At 40.0% G+C, this 26825-nt stretch overlaps 3 protein-coding genes across 5 annotated transcripts in view; 1 reads left to right on the top strand and 2 right to left on the bottom strand.

Moving 5' to 3' along the window:
• The window catches only part of rps7 (ribosomal protein S7), a 355408-nt gene that overhangs the window by 213071 nt on the left and 115512 nt on the right, over positions 1–26825 (top strand). The window lies entirely within an intron of this gene.
• e2f6 (E2F transcription factor 6) lies at positions 1190–12485 on the bottom strand. Of its 3 annotated transcripts, XM_078274951.1 has the most exons (9): positions 12224–12485; positions 9335–9655; positions 8143–8183; positions 7081–7136; positions 6681–6867; positions 5828–5982; positions 4756–4871; positions 2265–2412; positions 1190–1835 (listed from the first exon to the last, which is right to left on the bottom strand). In XM_078274951.1, the coding sequence occupies exons 1-9, from the start codon at positions 12341–12343 to the stop codon at positions 1798–1800; spliced, it is 1182 nt and encodes a 393-aa protein (XP_078131077.1). In that variant the 5' UTR covers positions 12344–12485; the 3' UTR covers positions 1190–1797. The 3 variants fall into 3 exon arrangements, with proteins under 3 accessions (XP_078131077.1, XP_078131076.1, XP_078131075.1); XM_078274950.1 differs by lacking the exons at positions 1190–1835; positions 4756–4871; positions 12224–12485 and adding exons at positions 3848–3962; positions 11418–12159 and having other exon boundaries at positions 2298–2412; XM_078274949.1 differs by lacking the exons at positions 1190–1835; positions 2265–2412; positions 12224–12485 and adding an exon at positions 11418–12166 and having other exon boundaries at positions 4298–4871.
• myt1la (myelin transcription factor 1-like, a) overlaps positions 17878–26825 on the bottom strand; it is a 60230-nt gene continuing 51282 nt past the window's right edge. The window contains exons 20-24 of the mRNA XM_078275390.1: positions 23810–24031; positions 23529–23620; positions 23047–23150; positions 20936–21079; positions 17878–18220 (exon numbers count right to left, since the gene is read on the bottom strand). Coding sequence (XP_078131516.1) covers positions 18080–18220; positions 20936–21079; positions 23047–23150; positions 23529–23620; positions 23810–24031 — 703 coding nt within the window. The 3' untranslated portion in view covers positions 17878–18079. The remainder of the gene's footprint in view (positions 18221–20935; positions 21080–23046; positions 23151–23528; positions 23621–23809; positions 24032–26825) is intronic.

Here is a 26825-nt window from a genome sequence, read left to right as displayed (position 1 = left end):
CCACTAAGGCCTATATAATAAAAGACTTCAGATACAGTATTAGGGGACCACTAAGGCCTATATAAAAGAGACTTCAGATACAGTATTAGGGGGGACCACTAAGGCCTATATAAAAGAGACTTCAGATACAGTATTAGGGGACCACTAAGGTCTATATAAAAGAGACTTCAGATACAGTATTAGGGGACCACTAAGGCCTATATAAAAGAGACTTCAGATACAGTATTAGGGGGACACTAAGGCCTATATAAAAGAGACTCAAATACAGTATTAGGGGACCACTAAGGTCTATATAAAAGAGACTCAAATACAGTATTAGGGGACCACTAAGGTCTATATAAAAGAGACTTCAGATACAGTATTAGGGGACCACTAAGGCCTATATAAAAGAGACTTCAGATACAGTATTAGGGGACCACTAAGGCCTATATAATAAAAGACTTCAGATACAGTATTAGGGGACCACTAAGGCCTATATAAAAGAGACTTCAGATACAGTATTAGAGGACCACTAAGGCCTATATAAAAGAGACTTCAGATACAGTATTAGAGGACCACTAAGGCCTATATAAAAGCATCCAAAAAGCAGCATGTCATAGGACCTTTAAAATTGATTGTTAGTCTTCTTCTACCTTTATAAAATCAGCAATCATGTTGAGAAATGAGTGTCTCCTCTTTAGGAGATGCAGTGATGCAGTCTGTCCACTGGGTGGTGTTCTTTTCACATTCAAAAAAACATTGTTTTTAATTGTTGTATTTAGAATCTTCAACCAATCAGACCAACGATCCAACGGTGACGTAGCAGCGACAGCGGCATCAACGAGTCGCTGCGCTTCGGTGGCCTCCATGTTGAATGTAAACAAAAAGCTGCTTGGTCGCTTCTCTATCGTCATCATGTTAAACCCACCAATAGCGCGCCAGGTGCATAAGCCAGTTTGTGATTGGTAACGGAAGCAGGATAGAAGAATGTACAGGTTTCCAGCCTGAGCTGCGGGGCGAAATCATATCACCAGCAGATTAGGCTGGGTTTACCCAGTCTAGGGTACCTCTGCAGTGTGAAGGGTTCCAGATGATCTCTGTACACACACACTGGGCTAAACCAGTCCAAATAGTCCATTAGTCCCTCCAAGGATTCAAACAGGCAATCTTAAATTCTGCAGGTTGACAAGAAATAATCTGAATTTCACAGTTTCATATGAGTACATTTTTTTTTATTGATTACAGCATCTTTGAGGTGTTTTCTCCATTAGAACATTAAACCAAGACAAGTCAAAGACAAACATATAAACAAAGTAAATTATTATACTTACTGCAAGACGTACTGTAAGTCAGGACGTGTACAGTAATGTATAAAACAAAGCCTCTGAGCAGTACAGAGGCACAGCTGTGCATCTACAAATGAGATCATTCACTCCTCGGGTACAAAAATAAAACTGCAATCGTCCCGCTCAAAACGTTGTCATTCTCTTCATTGTTACATGATTTCCTTCTTCTGAGTTCAATAAAAAAACAGTGAAAAGTAAATTGGTCCATAATGGTTTCCATGTTGATTCCAATGTCAAAACATGTTTGTTTGCCCCTGATCGGTTTGGATTTGATGATTTTGGTGCAAGTTTTTAGCTGATATAAACATATACCAGCTGAGAAATTAAATATTGTACCACAGTCAGTTGAAAGCTAAAGTTCCAGCTTGAACTGTATTTCACTCCGACCCTCTTCTGTAGGTTTTCCAGGCCGGTGTGTGAACTGTGAGGACAGCTGGCGCCTCCTGGTGGCCAGCTGGTGGCCAGCTGGTGGCTATGTGCTCTGCACAGCACTCTGAGGACTCGAGGACTCTGCAACAACAGCAGCAACACCACAATGAAATAAAACCAACAATATTAAACACTGATTGGCCGAGTTAGTTCATCACAGTTGTATTGGTGTCAGTGTCGGCCAATAAGAAACAAGAAATTGCAGAACACAAAATCTAAAAAGTAGGGCTGGGTTCAAATAATGGAATCTTTGACCAAAAGTCACAAAAACTTGTTTTAAAAAAGTGACAAAAAAATTGGAATACAATTGACAAAACATCAAAAGTATAGAAAAAGAACAACAAAATGTTGAAATTTCGACCCAGAAAAAACACAAAGTTGCATGGTGGACGGGAAGACAACACGGGGGTTAAACTGTCTTGTGGGAAACAGTATCTGCCTGTCTGTCTGAATATCACCATGAATCAGCTTCAGTGTGTGAACACCTGTCTCGCTTGGTTCTGTCGTTACCTGTGTGCAGCGTGGCCGTCTTAATCCGGCTTTCCTCCAGCGTTGAGAAGCAGCTGCTCTTCTCTGCAGTCGCGTCTCCTGTCCCGATATCACAGGTCATCACAATGATGGGACCCTTCCCCCCCTTCAGATGGATCTGGATGTTGTCCTGTGTCAAAACACACACACACACACACACACACACACACACACACACACACACACACACACACACACACACACACACACACACCCTGGGTCAACCTGATGATGCTGCTTTTATTCTGTCTACCTCCTGAATGTATCTGCTACAGGAGAAACATCTATGTAATATTATCTGTAATACCACCAATGTCTTTATTCTAATCTCACAAAGAAATCCTCAAAGTATTTCATCATTACTGTAAAGTATTTTCTGTCTGTTAGGGCTGCACGATATGACAGGGTATATACAGAAATCCTGGCGGTAAATTCAATACCTTTTTAATACCTTTTTTAAAACCAACACGCCATTGAGTTGCAGGTTGATACGGCAACACGTTTCTAACCAAACGGAGTTTGAGATTTATAAAACGTTGGTTTGGACGGTGCCACTGGTTTGCGGTGGCGTAGGCCTAACGGTAGCAGCAGCACAGAAACTGGAGATTGATAACTGTTCTCCACGTATTCCAGATTTATGGCTGGTACATTGCATATGCGACCGAAGAGCGTTAACTCCCATCCCAGTTATACTGATGTTTTTTTACAAACCGAACAGTTGGCCTGCCGCTCTTCAAACGCCGCGTCCTCTAGCCATTTATCGGAACATTTGCATTTGCCCATGACTGTCTAGGATCCTTCTAGATTTGAATGGTTGTCTACATTCCCGCGAAATGTTTGATATCAACTTTAGGATCATAGGCTATCACCCGATGCGGGATAGGATAGAATATCACACGAACTTTACAAGATCACCTTAAATAGACATAATAAAACAAATGGACAACTCATAGTTTGTAAAAAAAAAAAATTATTCAAAAAATGAATACCTCGTAAAATGGCGATTAATACCTTTTAACGGCCTTCATTTTTACTAATTTAATTTACTACCTTTTAACACTTTTTAAAACCCTGCAGACACCCTGTATGAGGAAGATATGCGATAACGTTGTTGAATATCGCGATGACGATTTTACTTGCGATAAATCAACATATTAAAATGTACTTGGTTCTTATTCTTCTAAAATACAACACATTGCTTGTTGAATTTAAAACAAATAAAAAGGAAATAATTTCTAACATTCTTTTATTGAATAAATCACTGAATTGACAATAACAGGCACCACTAAAAAAAGTGACAGTTACACTTTAATACAGATGTTTTCTTTCAACTAACATAACAAATTTCGTGTCTATTGCGATATGTCGCAACCTTTCAAGATACGTATATTGCAACAGTTGATATCGCGATGATGGTAAAAAAAAAAACGTTAAACGTTATATTGTGCAGCCTTACTGTCTATCTACAAAATAAATAAATTCTAAATGTAATCGGTTTCAGTTTTGGAAATATTCAAACACACTTCTCGGTTAAAACTACTCTCTCTGTCTCTCTGTGTGTTTACCTCTTTGGGCGGAGGAACCTCCAACTTGGTTTCCTCCGGAGCTTTGACGACGAGCACCGTCTGCTCCTGGACGCTGCGAGCCGCCTGACGTCCTCGTGGGTCACATAGGCCGACGTGCAGGAAAGGTTAAAGAAAAACCTGCTTCCATTTTTTTTTATGCACATTTACACAATTGTTTTATTCACACCCACATCCACACCGGAGAGGTGTTTTAGACCTCCTGGCTTAGTCTGACAGACACACCTGTTTCTACTTTCTTGGTCCTGGTCCTGTCTGTCTTGGTGCATAATGCGACATAAATTAAACGCAGTATCTAATATTGTCATCATGTGTTTATGTGAGTGTAGATAGGTAGATATACGGTACATGTATGTGTATGTAAACATATATAAATAAGTAATTTAATTTACTACCTTTTAACACTTTTTAAAACCCTGCAGACACCCTGTATGAGGAAGATATGCGATAACGTTGTTGAATATCGCGATGACGATTTTACTTGCGATAAATTAACATATTAAAATGTACTTGGTTCTTATTCTTCTAAAATACAACACATTGCTTGTTGAATTTAAAACAAATAAAAAGGAAATAATTTCTAACATTCTTTTATTGAATAAATCACTGAATTGACAATAACAGGCACCACTAAAAAAAGTGATGTTTTCTTTCAACTAACATAACAAATTTCGTGTCTATTGCGATATGTCGCAACCTTTCAAGATACGTATATTGCAACAGTTGATATCGCGATGATGGTAAAAAAAAAAACGTTAAACGTTATATTGTGCAGCCTTACTGTCTATCTACAAAATAAATAAATTCTAAATGTAATCGGTTTCAGTTTTGGAAATATTCAAACACACTTCTCGGTTAAAACTACTCTCTCTGTCTCTCTGTGTGTTTACCTCTTTGGGCGGAGGAACCTCCAACTTGGTTTCCTCCGGAGCTTTGACGACGAGCACCGTCTGCTCCTGGAAGGCCGCGAGCCGCCTGACATCCTCGTGGGTCACATAGGCCGACGTGCAGGGAAGGTTAAAGAAAAACCTGCTTCCATTTTTTTTTTTTATGCACATTTACACAATTGTTTTATTCACACCCACATCCACACCGGAGAGGTGTTTTAGACCTCCTGGCTTAGTCTGACAGACACACCTGTTTCTACTTCCTTGGTCCTGGTCCTGTCTGTCTTGGTGCATAATGCGACATAAATTAAACGCAGTATCTAATATTGTCATCATGTGTTTATGTGAGTGTAGATAGGTAGATATACGGTACATGTATGTGTATGTAAACATATATAAATAAGTGAAGCATCAAATTATTTTTAACTAAAGGATAAAAAAAAAAAAAAAAGGTGCAAGGTTTACAAGCTGTAAACACAACAGTGACTTATCGGCAAACTTGTTAGCAATACATTGAGTATTTACGGAGCAATCTTAGTGTTCATTCAAAGCCATGTTTCTTTCAACATGGTGAATGTTAGTCCCATATTCTCTCTCTTTAAGCTCTGTTTTTGGTCTCCAGTCTATTCTAAAAGACAGGACGGAGGGTTTCGGTTTCCTTGTCTGCCTTGGTGCATAATGTGGCATAAATAAAACATAGTATCTAATATTGCTGGGCAATGAAAAGTATGCTCTGGGAATTTATTAAACCTTTATAAACCTGCAATAACTGATGTTTGGGCCACTTGGGGGCAGCAAAGCAAGCTGTAACCTGAACACTGACATACCGGCAAACTCGTTAGCAAACAGTTGCCTGTTTATACTTCAAGCATTAATGGAGCAACGTTAGCATTCATTTGCAGTCACGTTTCCTTCAACCGGTTGAATGTAGGGGGTCAGGTTATAAGAAGCTCTGGGATTCGGGCTCTTACGCTCCTGAAGCAGTAAAAAGCTCATAAATGATGAATGAAAATCTATTCTAAAAGACAGGAGGGAGTACCACTCCTCTGAGCCAGATCTGGTGTGAAAGGATATGCAGCGTTTTCCAAGTCGTCGGTCATGTCGAAGAGCTGCTGGGCGCAGCTTTTGATGAAGGTGTCCAGCGTGTCCTCCACCAGCTTCAGGTTGTCCAGCTCCCTCTGGACCCTCTGCTGGCTCATCCACAGAAAGCTGGAGATGTGACAGCTTCCTCTGCACAGACGACAGGCAGAGAGCAGGCTTATTGCAAAGCATACGGGCAACACACAGGAACTCTTTATTTGAGCATTAAGGATCATTCTTGGCGTTAAAAAAATGTTTTCCCAATAAAATGCAAAACAGAGCCTGGTGGATATTTTCAGATGATTTTAGCTTATTATAAAAAATAACTATATTAGGGCTGGAACTTGACTATTATTCTTATGATTTATTGTTAATCCTAAAAATTTGAATTTTAAAAAAATCCTGTTCAAGCAGTTGAAATCAGCAAATGTTCAGCATTTCATGAGTGATAAATGACTTGAATTGCTGACTCGTTTCATTTTCATTCATTTTCTGACGATCGACTAATTGCTTTATTGACTGTGTTGGTGTGTACGTCAGCCGATAGTTACCAAGAAATGACTAAAATGCCAAATATATAAGGCTCATGTTAAAAACCAATAACACCCAGTATATTTTTTATTAGACCTTACTCGAATATCTGCTTCAGTATCAGTCAGGCTCTGATGCTAAATATGCAATTTGAAGTTTGTTTTAACATGGAGCAATAGGGACCATTATGGAACTAAAGAGTATAAATAAGCTTAAAAAAAAAAAAAAAGCACCAAAATGTAAAAGCAAACATGCACAGTGAATAATCCAACATGAAGACATCCTCTCGCATCCTATATGTTCATCTGTTCGCTCACATCCACTTGACTTTGTTGGCCGACTGCTTCTCGATGAGGTTGATGCCTTCCAGGACGTTGGTGATGTCGTAGACTCGCCGCCTGCGGGTCTGCAGGCTCGTGGTCACCTGCCGGAGGTCGAGCGAGCCGCCCGGCGCCGCCAGCAACAGCTCCAGGAAACGCTGCGTCAGCATCCCCAGGGACACGTCTGAATGCAACCCCACAGCCAGAGTTAGAGCCAGAAGATATGGCTTTTTAAAAAAAAAAAAAAATCTTGCTAAGGCTTTACAGTATACCGTTTGCTTATATCTATGTTGATTAAGGAAATTTCTATCCATCAAGCTATTTGGGTTTCGTACAAACAGTCGTTACTGCGAAACTCCTGAAAAACTGATTTCATTAAAATGACAGAAGCACGCACCCTGTCTGGTGACTCTCTTGGTCTGGATCCTCTCTTTCTTCTGATGTGGGCTGACGCTGGAAAGAAAGAGAGATAAACAAAATATCTTGTTGTCATTTCTGCCAACATGAGCAGGAACCACTTCTGTGTGCCACTATAAACATCTGATCATCCAGATAAATACAATTTTTAAAAATCAACTGAAACTAAATTTCATTTTAACTGAAAAAGTGAGAGCAGAAAGTAACCAGCTGGATCATTTATGCTCCTGTTACATACCAAAATAGATGCGTCCAGTTCAAACCATGTAATCGATTTTAGACCCTTTTTAGGGGGGCTTAAGCTTAAGATTTCATCTCAGCCCCCCTATTATATTATTAAATTATAATATTAAAAAACACTTTTTTAACCCTAACCCTTAACACTTTTGCAAGGCACTGTATCCGTGTCACATTCTCATTAGGGGCTGAGTCCCCCTAAAGGTCTGATCCCTGACTGCCCACATACTGATGTGTCCTCTACGTTGCCATGGATGTTAAGCAATATCAGGGGCGTAGCACAAAATTCTGGGCCGTGTAGAAAGTCATTTTCTATGGGCCCCTCCCTGCATCCACAGCTATTTATTATAGCATCTTTTTGGGCCCTCCTCACATGAGGGGCCTGGGTCCTCAGTCCCCTTTTTCCCCCCAGTCCGACACCCCTGAGCAATATACCCACAAAAACAACAAAAACGGTCTCGCACGGCCCTTCACTTTTCCTTTGCTACCGTCCAACTCACATTTCATTCCTGTTCAATCTCCCCCCCCAGCTGTAATAACCGTTTGTCGCTGTGCTCGGGTAAAATAAGTAGAGATGTTTGAAATATCTAACTTGCCTAATGGCACCAATTTGTAACTACTGGCTACACTGCCCCCATGATTTCCGGTAGTACTGCTCCGTTTTGTCCGCATCTGTAAGCTTTTAGAAAACGTGCACAAATACGGATATAATGAATGCAGAGTACAGACAGAAAGCTCCATCCGCATTTAACGATGAGCATAAATGAGCCTTAAGAGGAAAACCAGAAGCAGGAAAAAAATGTACCCAGTGGTCTTGGCCCCTGAAGTCTTGTTGGCACCTAGATCCTGGAATTCAGAAAGTGAAAACAGCAGGTTACATTTAATACGCTGTACAAATTAAATAGGTTCAATTCTGAATTTAAAATATCTGGTGATTGGTTACAGGCATGTTGTCAAAGATTCTAGGAGTTATAACATAATATCTCCCAGGATGTGCTCATTACAAACCGTATAACAGGAAGATATTCTTTTGACAACCATTAAAACCTTTAATGTCTACAGCCTAAATAATCGCAGCATCATGCTTGTTAGCATTTAAAGTGCTCGTATTATGCTTTTTGTTTTTTCCCCCCTTTCCTTTATTGTGTTATATATCTTTTTTGTGTTATAGGTTTACAAAGTGAAAAAGCCCAAAGTCCACCCCAAAGGGACTTACCATCTCCAACAGAAAACACTGTTCACAAACTGCTCCAAACAGCTCTATTGTAGTCCAGCCTTCACTTCAGAGACAAACGTGGTCACTTTGGAACACACGTTATAATGCTCGCCTAGCTGCTAGCATGGCACGCCCTCATACTCTGCTTCTGACTGGCTAGTAGTCCTTACCTAGGTACGTCAGGACACGCCCTCATACTCTGCTTCTGACTGGCTAGTAGTCCTTACCTAGGTACGTCAGGGCACGCCCTCATACTCTGCTTCTGACTGGCTAGTGGTCCTTACCTAGGTACTGCGCATGTGTGACTCCCAACAAAGAAGGAACAGAAGTGAGATGCCTCACTCTGTAGCTAAAACAGAGAGCTCAACACACAGGGTGAAAAGAGGAGCTGCAGCAATGTGCAGTACAACAAAAATATGGTGTTTTTTGAAAGTTAAACCATGTAAACCTATTCTGATATAACCTCTAAATACAATTATGAACCTGAAAATTAGCATAATATGAGCACTTTAAACAATTTTTGGGAGTTTCTCAAGTCTACTGTTGTTGGATATTTCGATAAATAAAAAAAACAACAACTTTTTACTCGACTTTAAATCAATAAATATTCAATAAAATAGTTCAGAGTTACCGAGAGAAGAAAAGAGACAATCACCATCAGTATTTATCTGGCTCAGGACAGGAACGTTGAATGGGACCTACTTTATGGTATAAATGAATGTACACAAAGGTGTTTCTTTTCACACACAGAAAATATAATGACAGATTAACAGTCTCCGACCTGCTGTGGTGGATCCACTACAGGAGGCTCTGGCGCTGGAGGCTCCACATGAGCAGGAGCACCATCCCCTTCATCAGCCTCATCATCATCATCATCATTGCAGCCGCCACCGATGGTCCACTGATCCTCCTCCTCAGACGACTCGGCTCCCCAGGGGCTAATCAGGCCCATGGGCCCGTCGAGGTAGGGGGGCATGATGGGAATGGCATCGCTGTTGACCCCGTTGTTGGAGATGTCCTCCGGCAGGAAGTGGTCTTCACAGATTAAATGCTGCTCCGTCGAGTCCTGCTTGTTAGTCTCCCTCAGTGCTGCCAGCCATACCTGAACAAAGACATCAGTCTTATCGTCAGTCCACTGTTCATTTTTTTACATTTTTACATATTAAACATATATGTACAACAAATATGTTTGGTGGTTCAGAATTTTGGACATAGGACCTCATTTCCAAGTTAGCCAGTCAGTGTTATTTATCAGTGGAGACCGTTTTCAACAATTTCATCCAGTTGTTCTAGTTGCAGAGTTTGCTGGTGCTAGGCTAGCGCAAGTCAACAGTATCTGCTAGCCGGCCACTAAAAACAGTCTTACCCACTCCACAGTACACCCTAGGCAAATAAGTTATAACGCCAGACTATCGATGTAACTGTCTGTGTTGATAGAATAATGTTAGAAATGAAACTACCCTTGCATCGCATTGCAATAGTTATACTTTGTTCCCTGTAGTGGGTGCTAGGCTACGGCAGCGGCAGAGTGATATTACCTAGTAGGGCTGCACGATATTCCGTTCCATCGTCTACATCGCGATGTGCGCATGTGCGATAGTCGCATCGCAGGACGTTGCGATGTTGACGCTACAACTTCTTTGCTGCTTGATAAAAAAGTAAACTTTCACCGTTCTCCTTTTCCATGATTGTTACCGGGACCCTTCCCCTTTAAGACAGGTGGTCATGTGACGTAACGTTAATCCGACGGGGGAGGGGGGTGTTATGGGAAGTGAGGCTCTCCCGTGTGTAGAAAAGTACCGTAAGCGGCAGGTGCCGCTGACACAGTAATGCACATGCTTTTCCATGGGTAGTGAAGCTACGGTAGTCAGTGTTTGATGTTCGCTGAAAAGACAAACTAAATCACCTGATTAATGCAGCGTAATCACGACATATCCCGGCCATTTTTCACCGCAGAAAGCTGCTACCAGCCAGGCTAAAGCTAACATAGTTAGCCTAAAGAAACAAGGCGTCTGTCCCAACTAACGTTATGGTTCGGAGCTGCGACGCTGGAAACGTAACACTAATCTACAACCGCAGTCTGTGTCTGATATAACGTAATTTACACTTATTTAAGTGCTCTTGGATACACAGTTTGTTACAAGAGTGTGACATGCAGGCTCTGCATGCACAGCAAACCAACAATCATGATCAATTTTAATCAGTTTATCAAACAACCAAAGCAGCCCCGCTAGTCGACCACAACCTGACATTTAGAGGAAGCAACATGCATGCATTATTAATATCATTCACTTTAGCCTGGATTGATATTATATGAATACAATGATATCATGTCAGTCAACCAGTGTATTTCCTCCTAATTTCCCTCTCCAAAATCTCTTCAGAAGAGTAATCACAGCCTTACCTGCTTTGGTTTTTGTAAAGCATTAAAGTTCAACAAAGACTGGTTCACATAAGAACATTTCCTTTTTCATTTTTATTTTCTTTGTAGATGCACACCTACAAAATCACCCCAGTAGTTGAGAATGATTTAGTATTTCTAAATAGAGCTATTTATGTCCTCTTGTAAAAAGTAGTCTATTTTTCATATCGCAATATATATCGCAGGGGGAAAAATATCGCAATGTAAGTTTTTTTCCAATATCGTGCAGGCCTATTACCTAGGCTACCGAGGAAGCCGGTTTCCATGACAATCACGTGAGTTTATTTACCTGCCGCTGTCACTTATTGCTACAGAAGCAGAGTACATTGCACGAACGTTATCTCCACTAACGTTGTCAGTCTCAATCGATCAGTAGCAGCTAGGCTAGCGTTATGAAAGGGGCTAGCTTTATTAGCTAGGGTAACCTACCAAAAGTTATTACCTGTTCATCAGTAGCTGTTGGTGCATCTGGAAAGACGGACGGAACCGCATTCGTTGTCAGTGACTTGTGCTCCTTTAGATTGCGTTTTTTTTTAAAGTCGCCTGGTCTAAAATGATCACTACACATTCGCCACTTGAGTAGAGTCTCCGCCGGTGTCTTGATGTCCAAGCCAGCAGCAAGAAGCCACAGTCGGTTCCTTTCTGGATCTCGCAATGGAAATTTATGGAAACTTTGTGGTTCCCATCTGTTTGATTTATTCTTACATTTTCTAAACGCACACTGAAACACCATGTTGCCTAGTCCTTAGTTTCCAATCCAATGCTTCAATACCACTGTACTAAGCTACTACCATAGGCTACTACTAGGTGTCCAGACTGGAGTGCGCTTCTCTGTTTACTTTTCGGCACTGTACTACTAACCGGAGCAAAGTAAAATTCCGCCGCTGCTGAGAAACTAGTCCCTCAAGTGTAATGCGACCATTGAGATGCAAGGATAGTTTTATTTCTAACATTATTCTATCAACACAGACAGTTACATCGATAGTAACTGGTGTTATACCTTATTTGCCTAGGGTGTACTGTGGAGTGGGTAAGACTGTTTTTAGTGGCAGGCTAGCATATACCGTTGACTTGCGCTAGCCTAGCACCAGCGAACTCTGCAACTAGAAGGACTGAAACGTGTTGAAAACGGTCTCCAGTGATAAATAACACACTGGCTAACTTGGAAATGAGGTCATATGTCCAAAATTCTGAACCACCCATTTAAACCATCGTATCGTAGCTTTGGTTACGTAACGTTAACGTTACCTTGACCCGTGCTGGGTCTGTGGGGAAGTTGAAGAACCTCTTCGGTTTTCGGTGGAAGACCCCCCGGTTGACGTTCACCGCCTCGCGGTTCGGACACCCAGAGACAACACACTTCACCATGGTAACCGTCACTCCTCCACCCAAACCGAACCAACCCGGGCTAACGGCACATCCGAGCTCTGTTTTTATAACGGTTAAACAACTGCGTTTGTCCGGTTTGTTTATGTCGTGTTTCGCTGTTGTTGTCAGACCGGAAAAGACGTGTTTTTGAACCGGAAATACAACAATGGAGCCAAATAAAGCAGAGCGCGCCGATTTAGCCCCGTCTACTGTCTGAGCCCCGTTATTACACATATTTAGAATAGAAATGGTTGATTTATATGTTGTGTATATAATATGAATGTGCAAAGTAACTGCATTTATAAAATAAATGTAGTGAAGTTAATACTACAACATTTGCCTCCAAATTGTGGAGTAGTACAAATTATATTCTGCACTATGTACAGTGCTCAGCATAAGTGAATACACCCATGCTAAAGTTGACTAAAAAGAGGAAAACAAAATCATCTTTTGGAAATTGATCTTAATGCCTTAATTTAAAAAAAATGAGGAAAAATCCAACCTTTAAGGACACCAATTTTTTTTGTGAATGAATAATGTATCGTAAATAAATAAATGTTCTTCCTTAAAATACAGGGGGCATAAGTAAGTACACCCCTATGTTAAATTCCCATAGAGGCAGGCAGACCTTTATTTTGAAAGGCCAGTTATTTCATGGATCCAGGATACTATGCATCCTGATAAAGTTCCCTTGGCCTTTGGAATTAAAATAGCCCCCCATCATCACATACCCTTCACCATACCTAGAGATTGGCATGGGGTACTTTCCATAAAATCATCTCTCAATGCAAATCAAACCAGCTATTAGGCTAACTGAAATAAAACCATGCCAGTCTCTAGGTATGGTGAAGGGTATGTGATGATGTGGGGGGGGGCTATTTGAATTCCAAAGGCCAAGGGAATTTTATCAGGATGCATAGTATCCTGGATCCATGAAATAACTGGCCTTTCAAAATAAAGGTCTGCCTGCCTCTATGGGAATTTAACATAGGGGTGTGTATACTTATGCCCCCTGTATTTTAAGGAAGAATATTTATTTATTTACAATACATTATTCATTCACAAAGAAAATTGGTGTCCTTAAAGGTTGGAATTTTTTAAATTAAGGCATTAAGATCAATTTCCAAAATATGATTTTTGTATTCCTCTTTTTAGTCAACTTTAGCATGGGTGTATTCACTTATGCTGAGCACTGTATTTTATTTATAACTGTGTCACCACCTTGTGACCTGTACAACATAGGCCTACAATTTCTTATTCATCTGTAGCCTATATATCTGTATATATTCTCACTCATCTGTAAACAAAAGATGTCTCTATGGTGTACTTATTTTTTTTACTATTTCTTACTATTATTAGCCTACTCTTATTTTGTATTCCTATTAGCATATATATATATATATATGCTAATAGGAATATATATATATGCTAATAGGAATATATACATAAAAAATATATATAACATTATATATATATATATATATACATATAGATATAGATATATATATATACATATATATATATATACATATATATATATATAAAAAAATTATAAAAGATGTTTTTTCTATTCTTTTTATCTGTATTTGTCTTATGTGTTGTTTCCATTTAACTTGCTGTAACAAGGGAATTCCTCCAGTGTGGGATCAATAAAGTCTCTTATGTTATCTTAAAAAAAAATGGAAACGCTCAAGTAAAGCAGGCTACAAGTACCTCAAAATTGTACTTAGTATGTATTTAGTTACATACACAAATGCCAACAGTTAACTGTGATGAATTGTTTTATCTGCAGCAGGTTTTATGCTCCAAAAGTAAAATTTGAATTAATTGAAACTACTGCTGCCTTGAAGGAAGAAAAGATACACTTGACAGTAATAAAACATGCACACAAAAAATACCGGGTGACCCATTACTGTTCATTATGAACTTTCCTAAATATGAGCTTCCAATTCAAGACAAGAACAGGTCGTAATCAGTGTTGCAACACAAGATTTATTCAGAGCAAGAGATGCCAACACCAGCATGATAAAAATTGTACAAACTTCACAAGTCAAATGAAAATATCACGTAGTGTATCTCGTGACCTTAAACGTACAGCAAAAATATCAACAAAACCCATGCCATGTGGTAAGAAAACTGTTGTTGAAAGTTTGCGAGTAACACAGAAAAAGGGGTAAAAGGAGAGAAATGAATGTTGTATAAAAACCCCTTATCAATGCACTGCTGAAAAGAAACTAACATTTTCATAAACTGATGAGTTCACAAATAGTCATATGGATTTATTTTGCATTCTAGCATGTAACATGTTAGTGTTGAGATTCTCTATATGTAAATAGTTACAGTTTAGCTTTTACATCTGATATTACAATATCTAGTCTATTGACTTGTCTTTGAGTGGCAGAATTGTGCTTTAACTCCCATTTCCTTTGTTATCAGTAAGAATAACTGACTACATAAAAAATACAAGCTGTCAGTCTATCTAATGCAGTAGTTTACTGGCAGGAAGCTGCAGACACAACGCTTTGGAAAGAGATGTGAAGTCAGGGAATGAGGCTTTGCAGTAAAAGTCCAAAGAAAAAGCATCTTTAAAGGAAAACTCCCCCTGTTAGTACTTTCTTTTTCCAACCTGAGGGAAACTATAGATTGAAGGCAAACTGGAGAAAAACATCAATTGGCTGTTAAAGGTGTAATAGGTAAGACTTATAAAACTAACTTTCTGTCATATTTGCTGAAACTGACCCTATGTTCCAGTAGAACTACATGAAGCAGGTCATTTAAAAAAAAAAATCCGGCTCCTCTGGCACCACCTACAGCCTGTAGTGGGATTTACAAAAATCCACCGCTCCCTGTTCAGATGCACAAATCAGGGCCAGGGGCTGGTGTTTAACTGCGTGTCAATCACTGCTCATGCACACACATTCATTCTCCCTTGTGGGGGGAGGGGCTTATTTTTTCAAAACAAAGGGCCGTAGTTGCCTAATTCATCCAAAATGGACCCAGAATCCGAAAGTAAATCTAAGCTGTAGTTAAAAAGAAGAATCTTAAATTTACATGTTATACATGTCCAAAGAATGCCTCTAAAACCCGAATAATACCGGAATATCCCACGTCTTAATCGGAAAATGCTATATTCGGAATAAGGCCTTATTCGGAAAATCCAACCAGATAATGCTGTTTAACTGACCTGTATCAAATTCGGAATATTGTCATATTCGGAATAATAGTGGAATATTGGTGTGCATATAAACGTACTGACTGTCTACCCAGAAAATAAATTTAACTTTTACAAAACCCTGGATGCCAGAAATACCTCCTCACATTTCGGAACTCAATTGACATTTTGTATAAAGTTTTTTTTTTTTTTTTAAATCTGCAACATTATGTTTTAGGTGGTTTAAAATGGAGCATTTCCGTCGGCAGAAAAGGCAGTCGGACTGATCAGTTGGCTCCCGTCTCCCCGAGTTGGTCAAAAAAGTGCCTCGGAACACACAGAAGCGACGCTGACTTGAGCGTACGTTCTGCTCGTGCGCGAGACGTAATACGTCTCCATAACAGCAGGCGGCGCTAATCTGTATTGTCGTCCAAAACATGAAAACCGGAATGGAACATCTCTCTAGACCTAGTAAACACAGAGCATGCTGTCATCAGTCATTGTTTTCATCAGAGAGAGTTGATAGTAGTCAAGAAGGATCGTTGTTGTCATTACTCGCTGAACGGAAGAAAACACGATGGCTAGTAATAAGAAGATACTGGCGTTGTCAGCTCTCGGGCTCTCCTGTTTTCTCATGCACTGATTCGCTAGTCAAGGGTTTGCACTCCACCAATCAGATTGGTCATTGAGTCCAATTGCCCACTGGCCGATTCAACAAGTCAAATCGGCCAAAATGAACGCCGACGGCTCCTCCGACAGATGACAGCACGGAACATACTGAACAGACTCGAGTCACTGACTTCGCCAGACTGTCCGATGACGTCTGACGGCCGATATCGGGTTGGTGAGTATGCGCCTTAAGACAGAAGCTTATCACTGTGGTTCAGCACTCTGTTTTTAGGTCATCTTTCAAAATGGATTTGATGTTAAAAAAACATACTGGAGTGGTGGTTAACAATGTAAGGGTACCGAAGGGGGAGTTTTCCTTTTCCTTAACAAATCAACCAAGTGACATTTGTTCCAGGTTGCTTTCAAACAGGAATCACCAGCACAAAGTCTTGTCAAAGTCACAGTTTCCACAAACTTGCTGTACAGTTTTTGCTTCATTTACCACGTGATAATACTTTGACATACTCCAATAAAGTGCATGCATGATCGACGGTATTCAGAAAACGTATTCCATCAGTACTGTGATTTCAGACTGAATGTCATCGTAAGGCCAATTCAGATAAAATACTCAGTCGGTGCGTTACGACTGCTGGCTCTACTTTTTATTCATCTTTTCAATAACAATCAAAGATAATAAAAAAAAAGCGCTGCTTGGTCATCATGTCGTCTGGCATCATGTCCCATTGTGGCTCACACAATAAGATGCATCATTGGAAAGACGTTTTCTACAGAACAAGTGCAATATACAATGATGGATGGGGACGTTTGACCCTGTAAGTCCAGTGGAGCCGTCAGTTTTTGGAAAGAAAAATCATATCTACAAATCCTTTCGCCTGCCAAGTGCCTCTTAATCGACAATAAAAACATCAAAACATGGAAACAAAGGTGTCCCTGTGCAAAGTCGAACATGACAGAACCAAAGTCCTTTCACCCGCGTCAGATTTCCTAAAACATGATTGTAGTAAAAGGTTTATACAAAACGCAATACATTTGTAGTTAGTAAAAAGATCTATCAGCTCTTTGCTAGTTTAATTCATAAGAAATTGCATATACCCAAACATTTTTTCATATAGATTGCATCCCATATCTAAACAAACAATTTAATATTATCATACCAATATTGCTGACACGTTGTCCTATTAGCTAGTTCAAGGTTGATGAGTAAAAGAAATTCAGAACGGCAGATTGTCTCCTACATTTTCTGTTGCCATTGGTCTTTCCGCTTCCTTCTCCGCACAAACAAAGAAAAGCAAACAGAAACAGGACAGTTTGAAACGAAACAACACCGAAGGGGATGATGGGATTTGCACCAGTAAGTTTCCGTGTCATGATGTTTGAAATCTTCTTGCTTATAGCATTGGTTCTTCTCGTAATTTTAGCTAAAGATTTACAGTAATATAAGTGTCCACTTTGAAACAATACAAAAATGAATGATGTACATCCATTAAACAACCTCCAGCTTTACAGCTTGTGAGAGAAGCCTTTCGAAAATGATTGCTCGTCAGGTTCCCCCTCGCCGCTCTGCTCCCCGTTAAACCCGTGAGGCCCAGTTCTTTGATGTCACACATTAAAATAAGAAATGTTTCAAGCTTACAATGAATAAATAAATACATACATATACACTAGAATGTGCATACATTAGCAGCTATAAACAGTACATCACATTATATTAGGTCATATGAAAATGTACAAAACGTGAATGTTCGTTTTAAACGTTGGTAATTGTTTTTCAAAGCAAGGCAACGACAAATAAACAATAAAAAAAAGAAGATATACCCATGGAGTTGAGAGCATAACAGCAGAAGAATTAAAAGAACTATTGTAGATTACAGCAGCAAAAAACAACCCATTCCCCTCTTTTTTACTTTTTTGTTGTTGTTTTTGCTTTGCATTTGTTATTTTGGCCTCAATCAGGGCTAGACCTGGATACCCTGAACTGCCTGTTTGATGTTCTCCAGCAGCGCCTTGTTCTCTGGGCTCTGGTACTGGTCCTGGTGAGTGTACATGTCTGTCAATGTACTCACATAAGTGTCAAAGTTCTGTTCATTCATTGGCTCCTGTGAGGGGAAAGAAACCCACGAAGAAACAAGACATCAGAGGGATTAGAGTTTGTGTTTTTAGAGAATACGTATATTTTCTGTAAGACAGTGTGGGGAAAGGTTTGGAAGACAAGCGGACAGCAACGGAGGAAGGGAACACCATCAGGGAAGCATGGCTCGCTTACACAAACTCACTGAAATACTCCTTTGTTATTAAATTGTAATATTATGATTAATATCTATACTTCAGCCAGTGAAGGTCTACGCAATGCAACTCCAAACCATGCGAAAATCAGGAGAGGGATGGATAGCTGGTGGATAGATGGAAGGTTAATGTTTAGCATATGGAGACAAAATCAGAATGTTAAAAACTAATGGGAGGTTAATGGGCAGATGAATGAGACACAACTCGTTCCACTCAACTTAACCGACTGGGAGTTTTAGTCTTTTAAGAGACAGAGCAGCTTTGGCCTTAAAAATAGTACTATTGGTTGAGTTCAACCTCAGTGGCTTAAGTGTTTGTAAAAAAAAAAGATAAAAATGTGATTATGATTTCTGTTTGTTTGGATGAGCACAGTTAATTTTATATGTGGTGTCCCACAAGGCTCGATTTTAGGCCCAGTTCTTTTTATCCTGTAATGTGCTCTGTAAGCCCAGTATCCCTAGCAATTATGCCTAATGTGAATGTTTCTGCATCTCACAATTTAATTCCTGTGCCAAAGTTTATTGCCAACACAGGAAGTATAGTGCCTGTAAGGGTCTAGAGCTCGAGGCGGGAGGTCAGCGTGCTGCACACAGAGTTTTTGTTATTTCATCAGAATTGGACTTATTTACTTGTTGTGTTATTCAGGAATATGCAAATAAAAGCAAAATACAAATTTATGTTGCCAGTGACTGGATCCAATTGCACTTCGGTGAACTGCGGTTTAACTCAACCAATCAGATTATTTCAGATTTCAGAGCAGCTTCGCCTCAAGGTTTGTTGATCTAAAACTACTATTAGTGTTTAGAATAAGAATTGTCCACAGGTATATTAGTTATTGTTACTAAAATGATGTTAAATACTGCAGTATAAATGGATAGCTGTAATGTGTGGACGCCACAGTGGGGGGGAAAGGGGGTGACAGAGCAGAAGAGAAGGATAATTGGATAAAGGATAAATGGATCTCTTACTCTGGGAGGCATCTGTAAACAGCAGTTATGCTTTACTGGGGCCTCTTTCTGTGGCAGCGGTCTCTACAGGAGAGGGTGTACAGAGAAGTCTATTAGCCCGCTAGTTACACGGCGGTGTCACCGAGAAAAAGACACAACGTCCGCCTTAGCAAGTCATTTCTCCCTCTGGCTCTATTTACACTGCGGCTGAAAGTTTCCCCAATTTGGATTCTTTAAAATAAAAGAGAAAACAAAAATTTTCTTTTGAGCGCTCAAATCAATATGTCTGTTACTATACTATCTATAAGTAGATTTTTAATCATCGACTTGAATGAGACAAGATTGTGGCGGAAATACGTCATGACACCTTTAAAGGTAGCTCAAACTGCAAATAAACTACTGAAACTAAAATAGATATGACATTTTTTGTCATCTATTGGTCATTTCCTATTATTATTAATGGATGTATATTATATCCTAGAGAATGTATGAACAGAAAACACAAAAGTCTGGAAACAATAAAGGAAAAATTCTGCAGAACTTTCCACTCTGTCCGACAAAAATCAACTAATTTGAGGAAAATCGAACGATTATCTAAAAATAAGCTAGAACTTTAAATCCAAACTAGTGAAAGTGAGCAAGATTTAGAGCTTGTTTCAAAAGGGATGAATATCAAATTTCTTGTTAAGACGGACATTGTCCTTGCAGTGTGATATGAAGCAACATGAATGGAAAGAGAGTAGGCTAAGAGTCCCGTTATAAAGCAACTTGGGGGCATACTGCTTAAAGAGAGATTATCCAATTAGCCCAAGTCTTCTTTCTACACTGAGACAACATGACGTCAAAACAGCCATGAGCACTTCACTCAAACTGAAAAAAGAGACCGTTTCTTTGTGTGAAACTCTGTGAGGCGTTGTAAAGCACTGAGGAAGCACAGCATGGACTGCTGGAAAAAAGAAGAAGGTGGCGAACAGAAAGAAGCAGATGAGGAAAAAACTTGAGTGTCGCTACAGAAAAGGCTGGAGACGACTTTAACACCTCGAGGGATTAAAATCGTGATGTTAGTTGGCTTCAGACCAGTTCCAGTCTTTCACTGTCCCACAAATATTTACATGTTTAACACAAAGAAGTAAACAAATTTAGCATATTAAAAATGACATCTGACAGAATTTGTAACCTCAGATAAAAAATGAAAATGAAGTATCTTTTATTTCAAGTTCATAATTGTTCATAATCACTGCAAAATATCTAAAATGTAACAAATCATTTTGTCTATTATTTAGTCATAAACATATTTTCTTCAATGAAAGAGCAACAAAAAATTATGTCATGTTTCGAGATACGACAACCCTCTATGGATTCTAGAAACATTTATTTTGGAAATGGATCACTTCATATTAACATACATCAGATCAAATTTCTTCAAATCCGTCAATTTACCTGCCAGTGTGATAATTGCAAATTTCAGATCATTTGACTGAAATGAATCTAAGCTGATGAGTCTATATACAAGAAAATATTACTTTCCAAGTTTGTAAAAATATTATACCAAAGAAAATGTGCAGTCAGCTTATTTCTTACCATGTGTGGAAGCTGGATGTTAGCTAAGCTGTTGATGAGCGACTGGCTGAGGTTGGCCAGCTCGTGCAGCAGCGAGTCGTTCTGCTGCTCGATCACCTTGTTTTCCTCTTCAATGGACTTCAGGTTGGTCTCCATAGTGGTGATCTGCCAGACGATGACATTAATTATTAGCAGCAGTTACATTTTGGGGGGTGAAATATGTTTTAGTTTCCTTTAGTCTATATCCACAACGTTCCACTTAAGGGATTGGTCACCGGAAATTCCGCCGGATGTCAATCTATTCGGCCGATGTCCGTTACCTTACGCTTTCTTTGTGTTGGAATTTTAAACTCCGGTGGATTTCTGAGGACTATGGTTAACTGCTCCTCAGATCTCTGCAGGGTAAATCCAGACAGCTAGCTAGACTATCTGTCCAATCTGAGTTTTCTGTTGCACGACTAAAACAATCTTTGAACGTACACCAAAACAAGTTCCTTCCCGAGGCTATTTTGCAGAGGCACCATGGCTCTGTCTGGCGCTTAGCACCGCCCAAGACGATTGTGATTGGTTTAAAGAAATGCCAATAAACCAGAGCACGTTTTTCTCCCATCCCAGAATGCTGTGTGGACTATGCAAGAGTATGTTTCCTTTCATGTTTTAAACATTTTATGTACAAACATTTGTTATAAAATGTATAATTTTTTAGATGTTTGTCACCCGGGGAAGGTTAACCTGGGATTGAAATGTGCTTTTTGGAGTCAGTTTGCATTACGGTTTTCATCCAAAAATAAATGTTATATCTTTGCAGTAAATTACTGTAAATTCTCAATTAAATTAAAGCCAGTTGTCTCTGCAGTTAAAGTAAATAAAGTCCTGGATGCTATTTGAAGAATTTACAGCAAGCTAGTTCTCTAACTTTGTAAGATCTTCCATGTAAAAGGCTGCATCATCTGTGAAATGTCTTAAATTAACAGAGGCTCTACCTGTCTCTCTCATTCTGCTGTAGTGAATTCAAGGGCGTAAATCCCAGGGGGGTCGGGGGGGTCAGGACCCCCCCCCCCCTTCTAAGGGTTGTCCCCCCCTAGAAATATCATTAAAACAATGCTGTGTATTGTAAATAATGATGTATACTTAAAATATCTGTGTAAGTAGTAAAACAATACAAACCCCAAAAATGCTTTTTAAGTTTAGAAACATTTTGAGCCCCCCCTCCCTTGCCTCACAGTGGTTTGGTCCACTGCATGCTGTACCTTAGGAATCAGATCTGCACTCGACTACTCACAGTCACATCGGTAGTGACAGGTATGTAGTAAGTAGGCGGTTCAAGGCTATTTTATTCACATTAAACATCGGATGACGTTCTTTTCTCAAACAGAAATGATGCTGAGTGATTAATGAATTAGTTATGACAAAAAGTTTGCCATGTTAGTGTAATATAATGTAACGTTAGCTAGCTTATTTAATAGCTTGTTGGATAGAAATGCACCCACTACAACTAACGTTACCACGGCGATAAGCCTAACATTATGTGTGTGAACTGTCAGGGTTAATATTGAAGATCTACAGTTGTGTTTGAAGTGGCTGATCAGTGGGTTTGCTGCAGTTAAATATATATCCTCTGTCCCAGACGAAACCTAATATTTATGCGGAGGGCGCAAGATCATTTTATAATTATAATATGACCGCGTGGTGAACCTATGAACCTAATTCATCACATTCAACATTCAACATTGCTCACTAATTTACATTATGATCAGCTAATTTAACAAGTGTACAAAAGTATTGTATTTCTTTTATATGGGGACACTTTTTCAAAATAAGTCATTATGTTTTAAGGTATTTTGTGGCTTGTGTACACATGTCCTCTACGAGTATAATTGTGGCTGTATTATTTGTGTCCCCTTCAAATATTGCTCTTCAGAAATGTCCCCCCCCAACTGTTTTACGCCCATGAGTGAATTCACTTCACAAATGTTCTACACATTTTCTATATCTGATATAAACCCTTAGTAGCAGGAATAGTGTTTGGTCTGTTACAGGATTCACCAGACTCTGTTTTCCAAACCAGCATCAATCTACTTCATACTTTATGTATTTATGCTGCAGTAAACCCACACTCAGAAGTTTCTTACTTGTGTCCTCAGTTTTATCATGTCGGACTCTGCTTGAGTGTTGGACTCGTTCAGATCTTTGATTTCTTCATCCAGCTGTTTGATTTCTTCATCATTTTCGATGCCTTACACCAAAAAGAACATTTAATTAGCTTTATTTATTTTATTTATTAGTGTCAGGGATAATGCAAAAAACAATAACATGATACAGATTACATATAGGCTTTCAAGACAAGGCTAATTTGCAACCCTCCTTGGCTTGGCTTTTTTGCTCGTATCTGTCACTACCCGATCCATACCGGAAACCCAATCCGTTCAGGTCCTATCCCCTGACCAATGGGCTATCCTTACCTGAACCATTCGAGGGCAATTCCTAACCTCAACTATCTACGCATATGCGTAGAAAGGACCAGGTTTCTGGTATGGATCGGGCAGCCACAGTATCTTTTCGGATACATTTTTTTCCCCTCTGTTTTAGGTTAGGGTTTGGGTTTGGCTCTGACCTTTGCTTGCTCTTTGCTTGATTGTCAGCATCTCCACACCGCTCATCCTGGCTTTCTTCATGGCCGAGGTGGCACGGGGACAACCGGAGAGACTGGAATAAAACACACATACACACACATTGACGAAAGCTTGACTGCAAATGGATTATCATGTCTGTGCTAGCTGATTTTAATTTAAAAAAATAAAAATGTATGTGTATTATGATTTGCAAAATGGTTATAGTATCAAAATCAAATTTCGGTGATACAAGTGAAACAGAATGACACAGAGCCACGCCCACCTCCGATGCGTCAGGAAGCTCCCACTGACGTGTCCCGAGCCATCGCAGCCTGGGGTTGGGCAGCTCATGCCGTCCGTCTTGCCAGATTTCCAGACAAACTGCGAGCCGTTGACGTAGCTGTCCTTCTGCCTCTTTGCCGCCAAGGGGCAGCCTGACGCGCTGCGGTGGGAGGCGTACTTCCCTGTCACATGTCCCTGTCCGTCACAGCCCGGCACCGGACACCTGAGAGGAAGAAGAAACACAGAGGTTTCAAGGAGCTTCACAGCCAGCATTTAGGTTGCCTTTGTTTGGTTTAACTGTTACACCGCCGAAAAGGCATGCTGGGTACAGCTCGCTCTCTCGCTTGCTACAGTACTTTCAAGAACACATGAAGAAAGAGACATCAGAGTTGTTACATTTTCGCAAACTCAAACATTTCAAGCATTTGTTCCTGAAAAATAGCCTGGTTCAGCTCTGTCATGGCAAGTGTATTGCTCAGGACCCAAGGAAGTGCAGTGTGGAGTGTGAAGTTGTTTGGATGAGCGGTTCTCGAGAAAGATGCAAGCAGCAATACCACAGGCCAAGCAATCGGCCCGATCCCCACAGGCGCGTTTTCAACGGGCACTGCACTTGTAAATACTAATTAGGGCCCGAGCGCCAAAAGCGGCGAAGGCCCTATTGAAACTGAAGGAATTATTAGGGCCCGAGCACGAAAGTGCAAGGCCCCAACGGTGCCCCAACAGTGCCTTGCACCGAAAGTGCAAAGGAACCTATTGTTTTTCATCAGATTATTTTTCCGAGTCCTTCGTCGCATTTCTGAGGGGGTTAGAATGCATGAAAACTCAAAAAAATGTGCACACATGTCATAACTGGTGAAAATTTACGATTCAAAATAATTACTCATATGCACCACTAGGTGGCGCTATTGCAGAAAAAAACGCGTTTGGCCCTATAACTCCCAAGCCGTACATCGCACATTCAAAAACCATATATCGTCACATTCCCTAGATCCTGCTGAATCTCCTGATATAGGCCACGCCCATTTGCGCCTAGACTTTTATGCATGAAAAATCGTGATTTATTGAAAACCTACTTTGCCAAACTCCTCCTAGACCGTGCGACCGATCTGCACAAAACTTGGCAGGTAGCATCTCCAGACGGACCTGACAAAAAGTTATCCAAAGAATTTTTATAGGATAAAAATTGCACATATTACGCACAAACAAATTTGTGTACCTAAGTGTGAAAACACCAACTTTGCCATATATCGACCAAAATTATTGCTACCAACGCAAAACTTAAGATTCTTGTTTGCCATGACCCTCAATTTTCTGAGATTCCCCACACATTTTACGAAAATTGGCCACTAGGGGGTGCTACAAGTACATAAAGTTTATAGCTCATGAACGGCTCATCTGATTTTTACAAAATTTTAAGGGTACCATTTAGGGCCACTCATGAGACCACCCCTACAGTAAGGTACTGATTGGTCAAAGTGGTCGTAACCTATGGGACCCTAATTGGTTTTAGCCATTGGGCACATTTTTTGACGGTCTCAATATATACGAAAACTCACAGAAATTGGCGCCCATGTAAACACCTGGGAGCTTTGCGAGACTGTACAGTGATTTGGCCCAAACCTGTAAGTGGGCTCCATAGCACCCCCTAATGCCTGGAAGACCTTATTTTGGACATAGTTGCTCCGATCTCCACCATATTTAATACCAATATTGCTCTAATCATTGCGGACATATTTCCCATTTACCTTCATTAGCTACGCCCAACCGGAAGGTGGCCATTTTTAATTATGCATTTTTCATGTGTTTTACATTCTTTCGAACTCGTCCTAGGCCGTGATTTCAATCTTCTTGAATATTTGCAGATAGTATCTGTTGACCCTCATGATGAAAAGTATCCAGAGAATTTTGATAGTTGAAAAAATGCGCAAGTTACAGCAACTTCCTGTCTAAACAAGAAGTTGCATTATTTTGGCAACAATTATTCCGATTGCCCCGAAACTTGACGAGGTTGTTAGTCATGGCCGGTTTAGCATCTGTGCCAAACTTGGCATCAATTGGCCATTAGATGGCGCTGTTTTAATTTTCTTTAATTAATCAGCCAAATATTGATATATGGGAAACCTACTCTGTCTAACTACTCCTGGGGCGTGAGTCCGATCGGCACGAAAACTGGCATATAGACTCGGAGGACACTCGTGACAAAAAGTTATCAAAAGAATTTTAATAGCTAAAACAATGCGCAAGTTACAGAGGACCAACTTCCTGTAGGTGGGTGTTGAAACAGGAATGGTTGTATCTTGCACACGGCTATTCCGATGGACACAAAACTTACGACGGTTGTTCCTCATGTGCCAATGAGGCTGTGTGCCAAATATGGTGTTAATCAGCCTTTAGATGGCGTGGTATTCATTTTTGTAATTCAATAGCAAATTCGCTTTGAGCGAAACCTATTTTTTTTAACTCTTCCTAGAGCGTGAGTCCCATCTGCACAAAAATGTACAAAAATTATTATTATAATATATTATCAAAATAATTTTGATAGCTAACACAATGCGCAAGTTTCAGAGGACTAACAGGGGGCTGTCGAAACAGGAAGTTGCGTATCTTACCAGGATTTATTCCGATTGACACCAAACATGACACAGTTGTTCAGCATAGGGGCTTGAGCATCCATGCCAAATTCAGAGGGAATCGGCCATTAGATGGCGCTGTTAGAATTTTCTTTATTAATTAGCCACATCGCGATATATGAGAAACATACTTTGTCTAACTCCTCCTGGGCTGTGAGTCCAATCTGCACGAAAACTTGGATATAGACTCGGTGGTCCCTAGTGACTAAAAGTTATCAAAAGAATTTTGAAAGCTAAAGCAATGCGCAAGTTATGGAGGAACAACTTCCTGTAGGTGGCTGTTAAAACATGAACGATTGTATCTTGGCAAAAGTTATTCCGATTTAGATGAAACGTCGAATGTGTGGTCTACATGTGATGTTGCGTCTGCCAGTACCCCCTACTGCA

The sequence above is a fragment of the Sander vitreus genome, chromosome 18, assembly GCF_031162955.1.
Source record: "Sander vitreus isolate 19-12246 chromosome 18, sanVit1, whole genome shotgun sequence".
Taxonomy (NCBI): Eukaryota; Metazoa; Chordata; class Actinopteri; order Perciformes; family Percidae; genus Sander; species Sander vitreus.
This window is presented reverse-complemented; position numbering and strand designations above follow the sequence as displayed.

What these genes read in the sequence shown, in the direction of transcription:
- e2f6 (XM_078274949.1), bottom strand. Translation starts at nt 11,708, where the DNA reads ATGGTGTTTCAGTGTGCGTTTAGAAAATGTAAGAATAAATCAAACAGA. An exon ending in CAACAGCTACTGATGAACAG is followed by an intron (nt 9,656 to 11,417) that starts GTAATAACTTTT and finishes GTCTTTGTTCAG; the next exon opens with GTATGGCTGGCAGCACTGAG. An exon ending in CAAGAGAGTCACCAGACAGG is followed by an intron (nt 6,868 to 7,080) that starts GTGCGTGCTTCT and finishes GGTTGCATTCAG; the next exon opens with ACGTGTCCCTGGGGATGCTG.